The following is a 17,371-nucleotide window of genomic DNA, read 5'->3' as shown; positions in this document are numbered from 1 at the left end:
CCCCTTTTTGTTGTGTTCTTCTTTTCTTATTGGTCCTATTTCACTTTATCAGTCCAACATTGCTTTTCCATGTGTACCTATGTGGAATCATAGAATCTTGTCTGCAAAGTGTATGCATCAATGTGATCACAAGAAACCTCAGCACCAGCAGAGATGCTGCTGTGTTGGGAGAGAAGGACAGAGTGAGCTCTGGGGCCCAGTGGGTGATGGTGCTTCTAGCGAAGGGGGTGGGCATTAGATCTTTGCAGGTATCTAGGGGAGGCTGCTTAGAATGTTGGGACCGAGAATGTGAGGAGAGATGGAGAGTTTGCCTCAGAGACGATTCTGCCTCCAGGGGCACCAACCTTGAGTCAAGGCAGTTTCTGTGGTTACAGCAGGTATGGGGGCTGCAGCTAAACATCCTACAGTGTATACAATGACTCCAGAATGTTGGCCAAGGGACCCAGGTCCTGGCCCTTGGCACAGAGTAGTAGCTGGTTGAGAATCCCCCACAGTCTTGATTGCACAATTCATGCCAGGTCTGCACTTGGCTCTCTCCGTGCATGTTTGAATCCCCTAGACAACTTGGAGGCAGGGACTTTTTTAATAGAATTATTGAGATAATTCATATCCCTTACAAATCACCCATTTGAAAATATGCTGTTAGTGGATTTTAGTATATTTACAGATTCATGCACCATCCCAAATCAATTTTAGAATATTTCATCACTCCAGGAAGAAACCCCATTAACAGTCACTCTCCTTCCCATCTTCCCCTTGCCCCCAGCAACCACTGATCTGCTTTTTCAGTCTCTCTGGGTTTGCTTATTCTTAATATTTCATATAAGTGAAGTCATAAGGTACGTGAACACTAACACCTCTTCTTTTACTCATGTTGTTTTCAAGGTCCATTTGTGTTACAGCATGTGTAGTAACATCCAGTTGTATAGATATACCATATATTGTTTATCTCTTCAGTTGGTGAACATTTGGGTTGTTTCTGCCTTTGCTGTTATGAATAGTGTCTGAACATTCACTCACAAGGTTTTGTGTGGACATGCGTTTTCCTTTCTTTGGAGTGCCTGCTGAGGCCCACTGCTAGGTCAGCTTTAACCCTGTGCTGAACTGTTGAGCATCTGCAGACTGTTTCCACAGCATTGCACCAGTGCATGCTACCAGCAGCACGTGACAGAGGAACTACTTTAGACCCCATTTGACATATGAAGAAACCAGGGGTCAGAGCTGCTGAGACCCTGTGCTGTTCACCCCCATACCACACAGCTCACGGCCCCAGCTCCTTGTTAGGTGGCTACATTGGACACCACGGCAAGCCTGGGATTCCAAGTGCTGGCTGTGTGGCTACCATGGTGGGCCTGGCTGCACCGAGCTCCTTCTGCCTTAGGAGTGGTGAGACCAACTAGAGCAGGCTTCTCACATCCACCTTCCTCCTGGCAGATCAATCAGAACGTAGAGATTCAACGTGGCCGCCTGCGGGATGACATCAAGGAGTACAAGTTCCGGGAGGCACGCCTGCTGCAGGACTACTCGGAGTTGGAGGAGGAAAATATCAGCCTGCAGAAGCAGGTGTCTGTGCTGAGGCAGAATCAGGCAAGTATCTGGGCTGCACAGGTGGGACAGGTAGATTAGCTCTGGGCCACAGCCAGGCCTAACCCTCACTTTGCTGTCTCCATGGTCAGAAGACATTCCCTCCCTCCTTCTGCACTCAGGCTGAGGGTTATATGCCACTGTGGTTCGAGGGTGTGGCAGCAGAGCCCAGCCCCTTCAAGACCAGAAAAACAAAGCCTCCGGCTGTATTGTTGGCTGGCAATTGGATTAACCAAGGTGTTCCAGCCAGCAAAAATTGGAGGAAAATGGAGGTGATGAAGATGTGATACCAAAAGACCCCAGAGGCTGGGTGTCTGGCTCCATCTCATTTCAGGTGCCAGCAGGAGACCAGAGATGTCCGTATGCATCTGGAACCCTAGAGCTATCAGTGTACCCACTCCTCCCACTGTATCATGTTTTCTAGACTCCTTTGAACCCCATATGGTCCTGGACTTTGGGGTGAAGTCTAGTGACCCTTGAGTAGTGTGGAGATGTCCAGGCTGTCATATGATGTTCTCAAGGAACATAAAAATGGGTGGGACGAGTAGGAACACTTCCACCTGGGACAGGTCAGGGACAGGAGGTCTCCTCTCCCCCCCTGTGACAGGATGGGGACAGAAGGGTCACCTCCACCTGTGAGAGGACAAGAGGGTCACTTCTACCTGGGACAAGACACCCAGGCCCTTCAAGGCCTGCCCTTGTCACCTAACTGTCCAAGAACCACAGCTGCACAGGTTGGGGACTAGGGGGACCTTTATCCCAGAAATCCCCAAACTGGGGACCCGGGTATTTAAATCCAGCATAAGGAAGTATGGGCCCATATGTTTACACTGGTAGTAGAACTTCTGACCCTTGGAGCCAGAGGAAGTGGATCTCCTCCCAGGAACACAGGCACCAGAGCTCCTCCTCTGGCTGCTCGGCAGACCCTCTGTGACGCTGTGCTCATCTGTGGGTCAGGCATCCCGAGGAGTGGGAAACCAGACCATTAATGGCACATGGAGTCTGGCCTCTCCCTGGGGTTCCCCTACTCTAGTCCTCACTCCACAGAGACCCTAATCGACCTGCCTCTGAGTGGTTTACGCCTCATTTCTTGCACAAATATTGCAGAATAATACCAGTTTGTTTTTAAGTTGCTCATAGACCCTGAGTACCCACACCAGGCATTGGTTTCTGTCAGTTCTCTCCTTGTCCACCGGCACATACTGTCCTGGCATGCACAGCTCTGGACTCCGCCTCCCCACTTGTACCCGGCCTTTCTCAGGCAGGGTGGTGTGTGCAGTGCGGGCACATCCCACTCCAGTGGGAGCTGTAGTTCCTTCACTTTGAAATGTGATTAGAAGTGATGGTCACATTGCACATCTAGATACGTATTTTTTGTATCTTAAAAGTATTTAATCAACTCTTAGTGATAATGAAGAAGTTTTGTAGAATTTAAAGTCAGTATATACTTGGTAGCATTTTAAGTGACCTAACAAATTGGCAGTGTGGGTGTGTCCTGAATTCCACCAGAGGGCACCTCTGGTGCTGAGCAAGTCGCATGCTTTTTTGCACTGCTCATGTGTGCACACGTGTCCCAGGCGCGGGCTCAGCATTTCCTGTGTGCACCTCATGCCTGCAACCCTCTGAGTATCCATGTTCTCCCAGTTGTTCAGTCACCACGATGGTGCTTCTTCCCCATCCCACGGGGATAGAAGAGTGTTGACCTCTCTTTTACAGGTGGAGTTTGAGGGCCTCAAACATGAGATCAAGCGTTTGGAGGAGGAGACCGAATACCTCAACAGCCAGCTGGAGGACGCCATTCGGCTCAAGGAGATCTCGGAGCGGCAGCTGGAGGAGGCTCTGGAGACGCTGAAGACGGAGCGGGAGCAGAAGAACAGCCTGCGCAAGGAGCTGTCGCACTACATGAGTATCAACGACTCCCTCTACACCAGCCACCTGCACGTCTCCTTGGACGGCCTCAAGCTTGGTGACGACGCCGAGGCCCTGGCCAATGGCTTCGAGCACGGTGGCCTGGGCAAGGTGCCGCTGGACAACAAGACCTCCACGCCCACCAAGGACGGTCTCACCCCACCCCCTCCCAGCCTCGTTTCTGACCTGCTCAGTGAGCTCAACATCTCTGAGATCCAGAAGCTTAAGCAGCAGCTAATGCAGGTGAGCAGGTGGATGGTGCTGGGACCCCACCCCATCGGGTTTGTGCCACAGCCCTGGGCCTTGGGCCCATGTGCGCCATCCCCACCTCCACTGCTGTCCTTGATGGTGTTGGCCAGACCTGCTGTTCACCAGGATAGTGCTTGCCTGACACTTTGTGAATTTTTTAAATGCTATGCAGTCCTTTACTTACATTTCTTCTACGTAGGTAATTCTGTATTGTTACCTAAGTGGAACTGCAGCATTATAGGTGGAAGGTGCCCAGAGAAATAGTTTTCTGGTTATGAGCTTGGGCACCACCAGAAGTTTAACATCTCTCTGAGGTCTCCACATATGGTTTCCCATGCTGTGTCCGTTAGACACGTCAGGGTTTCCTGCCCCAACAGAACAGAACCCCAGGGTCTGCATCACAGCCTCTTGGTTTGCTGCATGTCTCTAAGGAGGGACTCACTTGGCCCCACAAACAGCTGGGCAGGGGGAGGAGCCATCATGGCCCCACACATGACACCTCGACCCAGATTTATCAGAGACAGCTCAGCAGGGTGATGAATGTGGCATGGACAGGGTCTTCACTGGGACTGACCAGGGGTTCTCTGAGGGCAGAGACTCCTGTGGGCTGTTGACGGTCCCTTTCTCTGCCTTTGCAGGTGGAGAGGGAGAAGGTGGGCTTGCTGGCAACACTGCAGGACACACAGAAGCAGCTGGAGCAGGCGCGAGGGGCCCTGTCCGAGCAGCACGCGGAGGTGAGCCGCCTCACGGAGAACCTGAGTGCTCTGCGGCGCCTGCAGGCCAGCAAGGAGCGGCGGACTGCGCTGGACAGCGAGAAGGAGCGGGACAGCCACGAAGACGGTGACTACTACGAGGTGGACATCAACGGGCCCGAGATCTTGGCCTGCAAGTACCGTGTGGCCGTGACAGAGGCGGGCGACCTCCGGGAGCAGCTGAAGGCCCTGCGCAGTGCACATGAGGCCAGCGAGGCCCAGCACGCCGAGGAGAAGGGCCGGCATGAGGCTGAGAACCAGGCGCTGACTGAGAAGGTCTCCCTGTTGGAGAAAGCCAGCTGCCAGGACCGTGAGCTCCTGGCGCGGCTGCAGACAGAGCTGAAGAAGGTGAGCGATGTTGCTGGTGAGACACAAGGCAGCTTGAGCGTGGCCCAGGATGAGCTGGTGACCTTCAGCGAGGAACTGGCCAATCTCTACCACCACGTGTGCATGTGCAACAATGAGACACCCACGCGTGTGGTGCTAGACTACTACCGTGAGGGCCCAGCTGGCACCGGCAGCTGCAGCCCGGAGACCCGTGAGCGCCGCTCACCTGTCCTGCCCAAGGGCCCACCACCCGCAGAGGGTAGGGCCAGGGACAGCAGCCCCTCGCCTGGCTCCTCTCTGCCCTCACCCCTGAGTGACCCACGCCGAGAGCCCATGAACATCTACAATCTGATTGCCATCATCCGTGATCAGATCAGGCACCTGCAGGCAGCCGTGGACCGCACCACAGAGCTGTCACGGCAGCGCCTGGCCTCCCAGGAGCTGGGCCCAGCTGCAGACAAGGACCGGGAGGCACTCATGGAGGAGATCCTGAAGCTGAAGTCGCTGCTCAGCACCAAGCGGGAGCAGATCACCACACTGCGCATGGTGCTCAAGGCCAATAAGCAGGTGTGCATGGCGCTCGGGTCCAGCAGGGGGTGGGTAGGTGGGTGGGGGCTTTCTCAGCCTCCCTGGCTTCCACCTTGTCCTGTCCCAGCTCGAAGAAAAGATGAGAGAAAACCTCACCTCAATGCTGTGGGGAGGGGCTGGGTCTCAGGGGCCCAGGGCTGGTTGGGGCCTTGATCTGTGGTGCTCACCAAGGCAGCGGACCCCTCCTGATGCCTCGTGTGCCTGTCTTTTACAACTCTGACCCCCCCAGACGGCAGAGGTGGCCCTCGCCAACCTAAAGAGCAAGTACGAGAACGAGAAGGCAATGGTGACTGAGACCATGATGAAGCTGCGCAATGAGCTCAAGACCCTCAAGGAGGACGCGGCCACCTTCTCCTCACTGCGCGCTATGTTTGCCACCAGGTAAAGCTTACTGCTGTCGCTGCTGAGCAGCCCGGGAACCTGGCCCTGTGGGCAATTTCCATTTCTGCTATTTGTGAAAATGCAGGGGCCCAAGTTTTGTCTCCACTTTGTGTAAAATGAGGAAGTTGGAAGCAGAAGGCCATGAGGGTGGGTCCTTAGTGGCCAGGCTGGAGGCTTGAGCTTCGAAGGAGAAGCAGGCAAGTGGGCAAGCCACTGATAACAAATGAGGAGCTTGCTTTCCAGAACTTGGTGGAAAGTTCGTATATTGTAGAAGAAAGCTTCCCCTCCCAGCAGTGGTGCGGTCACAGTGCTCCCACTCTGACCCTACCAGGTGGACTTTGTTGGGGGTGGTGGGCAGCATCTTTGTTTAGGCCAGTCCTTTGGCCAGGAACCCTGGGCCAGTGCGGAGCTGGAGGCTGCTTTGGGGCCTGGTTCTGGGTGTCTCCCTATTCAGAGAGGCTTGGTGCCATCTGCTGGCCACAGTCAGTCAAGCACCAGGGGAGTGTTCTCTGGATAGGCCTGGTGTGTCCTCAGGGCTGGGAGGCTGAGACTCCTGGTTAAATAGGTTGGAACTGAGCTCAGGGTCTGCTTCGCCTTGTGTCAAGGTGCTGGGCACTCCCTGCATTTCAGCGAAGTGGGAGGAGAGGGACAAAGCTCCCTCCTCCTGGGCAAAGTGTTTGGGAAAGATTTCAATTAGTCCCTTAGCACATGGTATGTTGACCTTTGCTCCCTTAACTTGTATTATTTAAAAGTGTGACTTCTCAGATGGAGCCAAGATGGCAAACCTCTGGGCAAAGGTTGAAACTTGCTGATGGTCCTTGGCCTTGGTGGATGGGGGTGTAGGGTGGGTGTGCCCACCACCACCTTTACCCCAGCCACACTCCCTCCCTCAGGGGCAGACCCAGAGTGGGCATTTCTCTCCCAGATCCTTACCCAGGTAGAGGGCCCGTGTCAGTTGGCAGATGCTAACGTGGGGCTGTTTGTGGTGCCCACGTGTGCTTTTCCTAGGCCCTTGTTGGCTGTTTGTCCCAGACTACTAAGCACCTGCTGTGTGCCTGGGCTGTTCCAAGAACAAACAGATTCCTGTCCTCGGGTTTATCCCCACGTCCTGAGAGCCAAGTGACATCACACCCCTAACTTGCTCCCCTGGGGCAGCTGGAGGTCTTCAAGGGCACCATCCACTGCCTGCTTTAGTGAAAACTGGCTTTAGAGAGTCCCTCTCAGAGAAAACCAAACCTCAGAAAGGCACATCCTCTTCGTTTGTGGCTCAGTAAGCTGATGAATCCTATCTCAGTCCCCTCACCTGGAGCTCGGCTTCCCAGGTTGTGCAAGTGGTAAAGAACCCGCCTACCAGTGCAGGAGACTTAAGAGACGCTAGTTCGATCCCTAGGTCGGAAAGATCCCTCTGGAGGAGGGCATGGCAACCCACTCCTGTATTCTTACCTGGAGAATCCCCTGGACAGAGGAGCCTGATGGGCTACAGTCCATAGGGTCGCACAGAGTTGGACACAACTGAAACTACTTAGCACGCGAGCACCTGGAGCTCTCAGCATGAGGACCATGGTCACGTGCTCTGCTGGCTCTCCCAGGTCCTTCAGCCACGCTCTGCCTCTCGCCTCCCCACAGATGTGACGAGTACATCACACAGTTGGATGAGATGCAGCGGCAGCTGGCAGCTGCCGAGGACGAGAAGAAGACACTCAACTCACTGCTGCGCATGGCCATCCAGCAGAAGCTGGCACTGACCCAGCGGCTGGAGCTGCTCGAGCTGGACCACGAGCAGACCCGGAGGGGCCGCACCAAGGCCACCTCCAAGGCCAAGCCTGGCCCCCCGAGTGTAAGTCATACCTGCGCCTGTGCTAGTGAGAGGGCTGAGGGTGCTGGGCTTGCTGCCCAGGTGCTCTGTGGCGAGAAGTATAACATTTACTGCGATTAGGGCCGCAAGGTCACACGCTGCAGCTAACCTGCCGCACGTCACCTGTCGCTTCACCTCAACTAACCTGGCAGCAGCGGGACTGTGGTGCTAGGCTGGTCTTAACTGTGACTAATGCACAGAGGGAAGAATTTAGCAGAGGCAGCCTGCCACTCCACCTGGACGCTGCAAGCTTTGCGTCTGTTTCTCATCCCTCGGGACCACCCTTCACAGCAGCTGCTCTCTTGGTTGGGTGGTCAAGGTGGGGTTGGAGCCACACGTCCTTGCAAAAATGTGGCTTTCCAGGGCCCAGTTGCTGTTGGCTCCCAGTGGGAGGGGCAGAACTTGCATTGAAACTTGCATGTTCCCTGCATGTGTCTAATGCAGTTACACTGCCCCAGCACCCAGAAACCAGTGTTAAAGGTTCCAGCCTGAGTCCCAGGTGCAGCCATGGAGGACACTCTGCACTTGGCAGATTATGAAGTTTGTGCAGCATCTCGTTGCAGTTTATATTTGGGACAGAATTACAGAATTCCTTCCCCTAAACACAGAGGAAGAGCAGCCCCACGTTCTCAAGCCCAGGGACCAGTCATGCCCAAGAGGCACAGGCATGCCTAGCCACATCCCAGACCTGAGCTCAGCAGTCTCAGCTTCTCTGTCTGAGATTCGTATGCTTGTCTGGTGGCCTGCAAGGTGACAAATTGGTGGGCCAAAGGCTTGGGTTTTTTCCAATAAGAAAAGCTTCCCAAGTGCCTGGCTAGACTTCTGTCCTCACAGGAAGCCCATCTTTTTGAACTTAACAGTGTCCCCAGCTTTCAAGTGGATTTTTTCACCCTCTGCCCATTATCAGGCCTTCCTCCCACAGGGCTTCAGACTCCAAGAAACAGGGCTATGGAAACCCCTAAGCTGAGCCTGAGTCACCAGCAGACCAGGCTGAACAGTGGGTCTCGGTCCCACAGCTATAGCTGAAGCCCTGCCTGGTGTGGGAAAGGAGCTTTGCGTGGAGACAGGGCAAGTTTCAGGATTCACAGTAGGAGGAATATGGTTCTTGATCGTCAGTGCAGTTGCAGGGGTGGTAACAGACCAGAAAGGCAGTCATAGGACTCCCCCCATTCTCAGGAGCTGCATCCACACCAGAGCTTTGGCAGCTGGACTTCTCTCAGTGTTTCTCTCCCTGTCATCCATGGGGCCACCATCCGTGAGGCTGCAGACCTTGAATAGCTCCTTGCTTCTCTCTCTGTGGCCAGGAGGGGGAGTTTGCATTTCCCCTGCACACTTCTGTCTGCCCCATTCCACTTTTTCCCTTAGTTCCCGAGCATGTCTCAGTTCCCACCAGATGCCAGTATGGGTTTTGCAAACTGCCGGATTGAAGATACGCAGGATAGACCACACCTGTCCCTTCTGTGTGCCTGTCTTTAGCTCCAGGCTGCTTTGCAGAGGGGATGTCAGGTCTTGATGCCCCTCCCACTTGAGAAGATGTCAGGCCATCTCCCCTCTGCAAGCTGGACTCCCAGGGGCATGACTGCCTGCTGGCCCCGCATACTGCTTCTGCCTTCTCTCCGAACCTGGCACACAGCTTCTCCATACTTGTAAAGGGTTTTCATGAGGCACTCGGGGTCAGCGGCCCCCCTAACACATGCAGGTCTTCTCTGCTGCCAACTAACACACCCATGCCCTCACAGCTCGGTGAGAGCTTAGTTGTCTGACAGGTGACCAGTTCTAACGCTGTCTTGTTTTCTCCCATTTTCAGCTGTAGAGTAGCTGCTGGGAGGACTCGGCCGCCGGCCCTGTCACACTGCACCCCCCTCCCTTCCTCTCCCATGGGCCCACGCAGAGGAAGGAAGGGCAGCCTAAAAGTCCACTTAGAAACGTTTTTGGATATGCCACTGCAATTCTTTTCAAAATAGCATTCCCTAAGTTTTTAATGGCAGAGGAAATAAAAGCTTTAATGTTGAGAATACCGCCAGCTGCTGCTTGGAAAGGCCTTTGTACAGGCGCTGAAGAACCTGCTTGGAGAGCGACCACCAGGCTTGCTTAGGAACCCTCTAGAAACACTCACCACTGGGGTCTCCCTATTACAGATACTCCTTTTTTACCCAATCAATCTGTGCACTTTTGATATTTTGATATTATATTTGCTTCCTTAATCCCTGGCATAGAGATGGTCTCAGATGCCGTAGTCTGTCTCGTGGTCCTGTAGCTCCCAACAGCGTGTTGGTCTGATATCAGCACATGGCACAGATGTGTCCTCCTAGCGTGTAGCTCTAGACTGTTTAAGTGAAGGCTTCAACCCGGTAAGGAGCCCGGCTAAATGTATCCACACTGTGGTTCAGCAGCCTTTTAGATTACACGGCATTGTGGTTCATGTTTGAAATTACAGATTTTAAATGCCATGTTCATTAAGAAATCCAGGGTATTCCGATTCTGGGGTTTTTCATATTGTATTATTATTATTCTTAGGAATAGTTCAGTGTAACAAGAAGAAAACTTGACCTTTGCTCTGGTTAAACAGTAAAAGGCACTTGAAAACAAAAAGATAAATTATTGAATGAGTAGTATTACCTACAAATTCCAGAATTTTCTGGGTTTTAGGACATTGTGAAGCATGACTGATTAACAGAATTTTATACAACTGTACCAGTGAAATTCCAAATTGGAATTGTTTTGTTACTCTGGTTGTTGTGCCAAATTGTGGTACACTTAGAAAATCCTACAGTCTTCGATTTTTAGGGTGTTCTATTTCAACGCCTTTTTGTTAGTAATCATTGCCAGTAGTGCCTTCATCAGTTGAGGGAGGTGGCCCAGCGTAGTCTATTCTCTAAAACAAACAGTAAAGAGCTATTTGGAAATGTTGAAGGCTGGTATGGACCAGTTGGTGTGAATAGGCACACACCTGTGAACCTAAATCTGGGCATCTTCATTGAGGGAAAGAAAACAGCAATTGTGCAAAATTCTGTTAGTCAGTGATTCTTTACTGTGCAGATCCTTGCAAATTCAGGGGCTGAAAAATGAAAGTGAATACAAACCTTGTGTGTGCTTTGGGAACCAAATGGACTTTATGGGACAAGCTAAGCAAGCTATGTGAGCAACACGCCATGTTTGTGAAGAGTGGGGTAGGTGGCAGGGGAGCTGGCACTGTCAGCCCCGTGCACTGGGGTGAGGGTTAGCCATAGTATTCTTTGCAAATGTGAGAAAGAGACATTATATATTCTCTTGCTTGGTGTAACTAATCACTGTTAATTTCAGGAAACAGAAGTCACTGAAGCTCCTTAGCAAACCAGATCTTTGTCCTGTCCTGATTTGCTAAGTGAGGTTATGCAAATGGTCAAATTGGTACTCGAGGAGGAGGAATGAGAAGAAGTGTCCTCTTTTCTCCAAAATACAGGACAAATTATAATAATATAAGTAGCAAGAAAGAAAGAATTCTGTTTCCTGGAATAAGCATTTTTATTCCTAGTTGTAGGGACCCCTGTTTTTACCTTCTCTTACAGTGTTGATTCATAAGAAATAATGTTACATTTACAAAAACTTCATCTGTATGGGGTATTTATTTGCAATGATGTCTGAGTACTGTATTTTTCTGTGCATTACCTTAGTGTCAGAATGTTGTCTTTATTTTAAGATCATATGCATGTTCTCCTGCCAAGGATCTTTTACACAGACCCAAACAAACAAAAATGCCTTCAGATTTTGAGAAAATGAGGCACTGCATGGAAAAGGAATAGGAATGGGAAATCAGTCACCAGCTGGGACACAGACATATGGCACAAGTGTCTGTAAAGCCAGTGCATATAGGAACAGTGGGCCTGGGTAAAGGGTCATTTTGGTAGGACCAATAAATAAAAAATAATAAAAAGACAAAGCACAAGACTTGTTCTTTGTGGCTGCTCTGACCCCCTGCTCCAGATGACTGTGGATGCAGCAATGCACTGTAATTCTAGCACCTAAAACAAGAAAACTAGGCAGTCAGTAACCCTGGTGGTGGGAACTGGAGGCACCCTATCTCAGGAGACCTATCTCAGGAGGCGTGGGAGGGAGGGAAGACATGGCTTGCCTCTTGTGATGGGCATCGCGTGTTGTGAGTACCCAGCAGTGTGGCAGTGAGAGCACATTGCCTTTGTACTGACCTGGTCAGGAAGCAAAGAGATTTACATGACAAGGGGGTCCTCTGCCGTCCAAACTCCTGGTTTTGTACCCCAGGCATGGATGGGTACAGGCAACAGGGATTACTTGTTTGTCAGCACAAAACCGTGTTCATCTGCAGGAACGTGCTCAAGGCCCTCTGAGCCTGCCCCAGCGATTGCTCACGACCGCGGGTGTAGGGCACACGTCATGTCTGAGGCACAGAAAGTCTGAGGACGCTTTGCCACCTCTCCTTCTGACAGTCTTAGTCAGACCCAGGTGATTTCACCCAAACTTCAGGGCTTCCCTCTGGGAAGCTGTCTGAAGTCAGGGTCCTGCTGCCCTGGCATCTCCCCGTGACCCCACCCTCCACCTGAATTCTCCCTTGGCCTCATGGTCACTGAGAGGCCCCTCCCTTTGACAGTCCCCATCCATCCTACTTGGGTAGTGTGAACCCATGTTCAGTTTGAAACTTTCTTTCAAAAGAGACTTGTTTTTCTAACTCAGTAGCTGGAAGAAATCTTCTTTCCTTCCTGGCCTGTCATCCCAACAGGCCTCTGGAAGAGGTTGGGAAGAAAGCCTGCAGCAGATCTGGAGGAGGGGGTATTGACACTGGGCTAAGCAGAACAAGCCCTTTGACATGGCAGTCGTGCTCGTTGGGGTGTTTCATTTGCACAAGTGCAGATGCTGAGGTCTTCCCTACCCCTCAGTGTGCTTTGGGTCTTTGCACATGTGTGTCTTCATTTCACAGGTGGAGTGGCAGCCTCCTGAGTGGGTGGGGTCCCGTGGAGCCTGTGGGAGAGGGCAGTTGGAGCTGAAAGGCTTTCCATTTGGTTGTGCTTTCCACGAGGGAATGTCCCTGTTGCCACCACCTCCTCCAGCTCCCTACAGTGGTTTTCACCCTCACACCCAGCACGTTACCAGAGCTATAAACAACAGCACCAGCTTTGAGACCTTGCCTCCTACCTTTGGGAGCCTCCTGGGAAAACAGAGATGCCTACATTCTGACATCACTTGGTGTGAAGTTTTGACAGGGACCGGATGCCATCAGGTCTGCCTCTGTGCTTACCTTTCAGTTGTGTTCAAACAGCAGAGCTGGAAGAGCTGAAGAGCTGTGTGTTACCATTTTGTGAGAAAGTAAACTGGCTCTTGTGAGTTCATCTCAGTCCCCATGAACTGGATCCTTTATAAGCTCAGGTCCCTGGAGTGGAGCCCCCGCCTTCCCTGAAACGTATACAGAGTTCCTCCTTCTAGGTGAAAGGCAATGCCATGGTAACTTATCCATAGAAAAGGCTCCCTGCATGGACTCTGTGAGCACACCACCTCATAGGCCTCCGTGAGAACAGTAGGAATCACTGATCACACATGCACACGCACCCACACACACCGGGATTCCATTTGTTCGTCTCACTCTTAAGGAATCACGTTTGTTTTATTTACCCTAAAGTGTTTGTGAAGTGCAGTATACATACATAAGAGTGAAGCAAGTGTCCATTGGCTGCATATTTCCAAAATGGACACCGTGCAGCCACCATCCAGATGAGAAACAAATGCAGGCAGGCAGTCTCCCAAAGCCCTCCTCTTTCTGCGCCCACTCCCAGGGATAACTTCCTGAGTCTGTCAGTGCAGGTCACTTGTGCCTTTTTCTGTACTTTACATGAATGAAATTGAAAGCATTAGTTGCTCAGTTGTGTTTGACTCTTTCCTACCCCATGGACTGTAGCCCGCCAGGCTCCTCAGTCCATGGAACTCTCCATGTGAGAATACTAGAGTGGGTAGCGATTCTCTTCTCCAGGGGATCTTCCTGACCCAGGGATTGAGCCTGGGTCTCCTGCATTGCAGGCAGATTCTTTACCATCTGAGCCACCAGGGAAGCCCACTTATATAAATGGAAGCATACAATAGAGACCCAGACCTATCATACACTTGTTTACCAAACTGCATTGATTTCTCCCACCATCACCAAAGATATAAAATCAGTTGAATGTAAAATAATGGGAAAAGGGTCTTCCCTGGTTGTCCAGTGGCTAAGAATTTGCCTTGCAACCCAGGGGACATGGGTTCAACCCCTGATTGGAGAACTAAGATCCCACATGCTGAGGGGCAATTGTGTGTGTGTGCTGCAACTACTGAGCACACGCATCAGCTAGAGAGAAGCTTGCATGCCACTGTGAAGATCCTGCACGTCACATTAAGACCTGACACAGCCAAATTAGATAAATACTTGTTTATTTAAAATAATGGGAAAATACATTCCATGCAGACAGTAGCCATAAAAGAACAGGAGTGACTCTACCAATATCAGACTAAATAGACTAATTAAGACAACAGGAGACAAAGAAGAACATGTAATGATCAAAGAGTCAACTTAAGACTTCCTTTGTGGCACACATTCTTAAGGGCTAGCATTACCCTGATAGTAAAGCTGAACAAGGACACTGTAAAAGAAAATTATAAGCCAATACCCCCTGATGAAGATAGATGCAAAAATTCTTAACAGAATGCTAGCAAACCAAATTCAAGAGTGCATTAAAAGTTCATCAAGTTCAACTGGGATTTATCCCTGGGAAGTAAGAACCGTTCACCTTAATAATCAGTAAATGTGGAATACCACATTAACAGGATGAAGGTAAAGAACACACGATCATCTCAACTGAGGCAGAAAAACCTCTTGACAAAATTCAACATCCTTTCACAATAAAAACAGCCAAGCTGGAACACAAGGGAACTACCTCATCATAATAAAAAGCCATATGAAATCCACACGCAGTGGTGTAAGACTTGAAAGCTTTCCCTCTAAGAGCAGGAACGAGGCAAGGAAGCCTGCTTTCACCACTTTTATGCAACAGAATTGGAAGTTCCAGCAGAAGAAAAGTCATCCAAATTGGAAAGGATAAAGTAAAATTTTCTCTGCAGATGATCTCATATGTAAAAAAATGAAAATTTTCACAGAAAATACTGTTATAATTAATAAATTCAGCAAAATAGAAGGATACAAAGTCATTACACAAAAATCAGTTTTGTTTCCATATACTAACAATGAATAATATGAAAAGGAAATTGAGAAAGAAATCCCATTTACAGTAGCATCAAAAATAATACATATTGGACTCCCTGGTGGTCCAGTGGTTAAGAATCTGCCTGGTAATGCAGGAGACACAGGTTCCATCCCTGGTCTTGGGAGATTCCACATGCCCTGGGGGCAACTAAGCCTGTGAGCCACAATTTCTGAGCCCGTGCTCTGGAGCCTGAGTACCACGAATACTGAGCCCACGTGCTGCAAGTACTGAAGCCCACACACCCTAGAGCCCATGCTCTGCAACAAGAAACCACCACAGTGAGAAGCCCACACACCATATCTAGGGAGTAGACCTCACTTGTCACAACTAGAGAAGACCAACGTGCAGCCATGAAGCCCCCATACACCCCCAAAACAGCAAAATTACAAAAATAAATACCCGCAAATCAACTTAACCAAGGAGGCAAAAGACCTGTACACTAAAAACTATAAATCACCGATGAAAGAAATTGAAGAAGGCACAAATAAGTGGAAAGAAAATCCTGTGTTATGTTTGCAATAATTATTCTTAAAGTATCCATACTACTCATAGCAGACTATAGGTTCAGTGAAATCTCTTATTAAAGTTCCAGTCCATTTTCCACACACATACACATGCACACACACACACATACACACGTGCACACACAAAATCTGAAATTCGTATTGAACCACAATAAACCCTGTCTACCCAGAGTATTTTTGAGAAAGAAAAAGCTGGAGGACTAACACTTCCTGATTTCAAACTAGGTTACAAAGATACAATGACATGGTACTAGGACTTCTCTGGTGATCTAGTGGTTAAGACTGCACACTTTCACTGTTAGGGATGCGGGTTTGATCCCTGATTGGAGAACTAAGATCCCATGTGCTGTGCAGCACGGCAAAAGAAGAAACAAAAAACCAATATGCTTCTGTCATAAAAACAGACACTGATCAATGGAACTGTGTTTCATTAGAAAACCCACAGTGTCAAAAAGATATGACACTGAAAGATGAAGTCCCTAGCTCGGTAAGTGCCCGATATGATCCTGAAGAAGAGTGGACAAATAGCTCCAGAAAGAATGAAGAGGCTGAGCAAAAGTGAAAAAAAAAATGCCCAATTGTGGTTGTGACTGGTGATGGAAGTAAAGTCCGATGTGGTAAACAACAGAACCTGGAATGCTAGGTCCATGAATCAAGGTAAATTGGAAGTGGTCAAACAGGAGATGGCCAGAGTGAACATTGACATTTTAGGAATCAGTGAACTAAAATGGACTAGAATGGGTGAATTTAATTCAGATGACCATTATATCTACTGCTGTAGGCAAGAATCCCTTAGAAGAAATGGAATAGCCCTCACAGTCAACAGAAGAGTCTGAAATGCAGTACTTGGGTGCAGTCTCAAAAATGGCAGATTGATCTTTGTTTGTTTCCAAGGCAAACCATTCAGTATCACAGTCATCCAAGTCTATGCCCAACCACTAATGCAGAATAAGCTGAGGTTGAACGGTTCTATGAGGACCTACAAGACTTACAACTAACACCAAGAAAAGATGTCCTTTTTATCACAGGGGACTGGAATGCAAAAGGAGGAAGTCAAGAAACACCTGGAGTAACAGGCAAGTTCAGCCTTGGAGCATGAAATGAAGCAGGGCAAAGGCTAACAGAGTTTTGTCAAGAGAATGCACCAGTCATAGCAAACACCCTCTTCCAACAACACAAGAGAAGACTCTACACACGGACATCACCAGATGGTCAACACCGAAATCAGATTGATTATATTCTTTGCAGCCAAAGATGGAGAAGCTCTATACAGTCAGCAAAAAAGACCAGGAGCTGACTGTGGCTCAGATCATGAACTCCTTATTGCCAAATTCAGACTGAAAGTGAAGAAAGTAGGGAAAACCTCTAGACCATTCAGGTATGACCTAAGTCAAATCCCTTATGACTCTACAGTGGAAGTGATAAATACATTCAAGGGATTAAATTTGATAGACTGCCTGAAGAACTATGGACAGAGGTTTGTAACATTGTCCAGGATGTGGTCAAAGCCATCTCCAAGAAAAAGAAATGCAAAATAGCAAAATGCTTGTCTGAGGAGGCCTTACAAATAGATGAGCAAAGAAGAGAATCAAAAGGCAAAGGAGAAAAGTAAGGATATATCCATCTGAATACAGAGTTCCAAAGAACAGCAAGGAGAAATACAAAAGCCTTCCTAAGTTCCTCAGTGATCAATGCAAAGAAATAGAGGAAAACAATAGAATGGGAAAGACTAGAGATCTCTTCAAGAAAATTAGAGATACCAAGGGAACATTTCATGGAAAGATGGGCACAATAAAGGACAGAAATGGCATTGACCTAGCAGAAGCAGAAGATACTAAGAAAAGGTGGCAAGAACACAGAAGAACTATACAAAAAAGATCTTAATGACCCAGATAAACATGGTGTGATCACTCACCTAGACCAGACATCCTGGAATCCGAAGTCAAGTGGGCCTTAGGAAACATC

General features: G+C 49.4%; 1 protein-coding gene across 3 annotated transcripts in view; it reads left to right on the top strand.

Annotated features, from left to right (window-relative positions):
- BICD2 (BICD cargo adaptor 2) overlaps positions 1-11,563 on the top strand; it is a 55,723-nt gene extending 44,160 nt beyond the window's left edge. For 2 of the 3 annotated variants that reach the window (XM_044940288.2, XM_006063108.4), the window contains 6 exons: positions 1,435-1,587; positions 3,301-3,735; positions 4,380-5,387; positions 5,638-5,789; positions 7,416-7,626; positions 9,452-11,563. In XM_044940288.2, coding sequence (XP_044796223.1) covers positions 1,435-1,587; positions 3,301-3,735; positions 4,380-5,387; positions 5,638-5,789; positions 7,416-7,626; positions 9,452-9,457 — 1,965 coding nt within the window. In that variant the 3' untranslated portion in view covers positions 9,458-11,563. Of the gene's footprint in view, positions 1-1,434; positions 1,588-3,300; positions 3,736-4,379; positions 5,388-5,637; positions 5,790-7,415 lie in introns of all 3 variants that reach the window. The other variant, XM_006063107.4, reaches the window with a different exon arrangement.
- The last annotated feature ends 5,808 nt before the right edge of the window (positions 11,564-17,371 follow it).

This window comes from Bubalus bubalis, chromosome 3 (genome assembly GCF_019923935.1).
Source record: "Bubalus bubalis isolate 160015118507 breed Murrah chromosome 3, NDDB_SH_1, whole genome shotgun sequence".
Lineage (NCBI taxonomy): Eukaryota > Metazoa > Chordata > Mammalia > Artiodactyla > Bovidae > Bubalus > Bubalus bubalis.
Note: the sequence above shows the minus strand (reverse complement) of the source record. Positions and strands in the feature narration are given on the sequence as shown.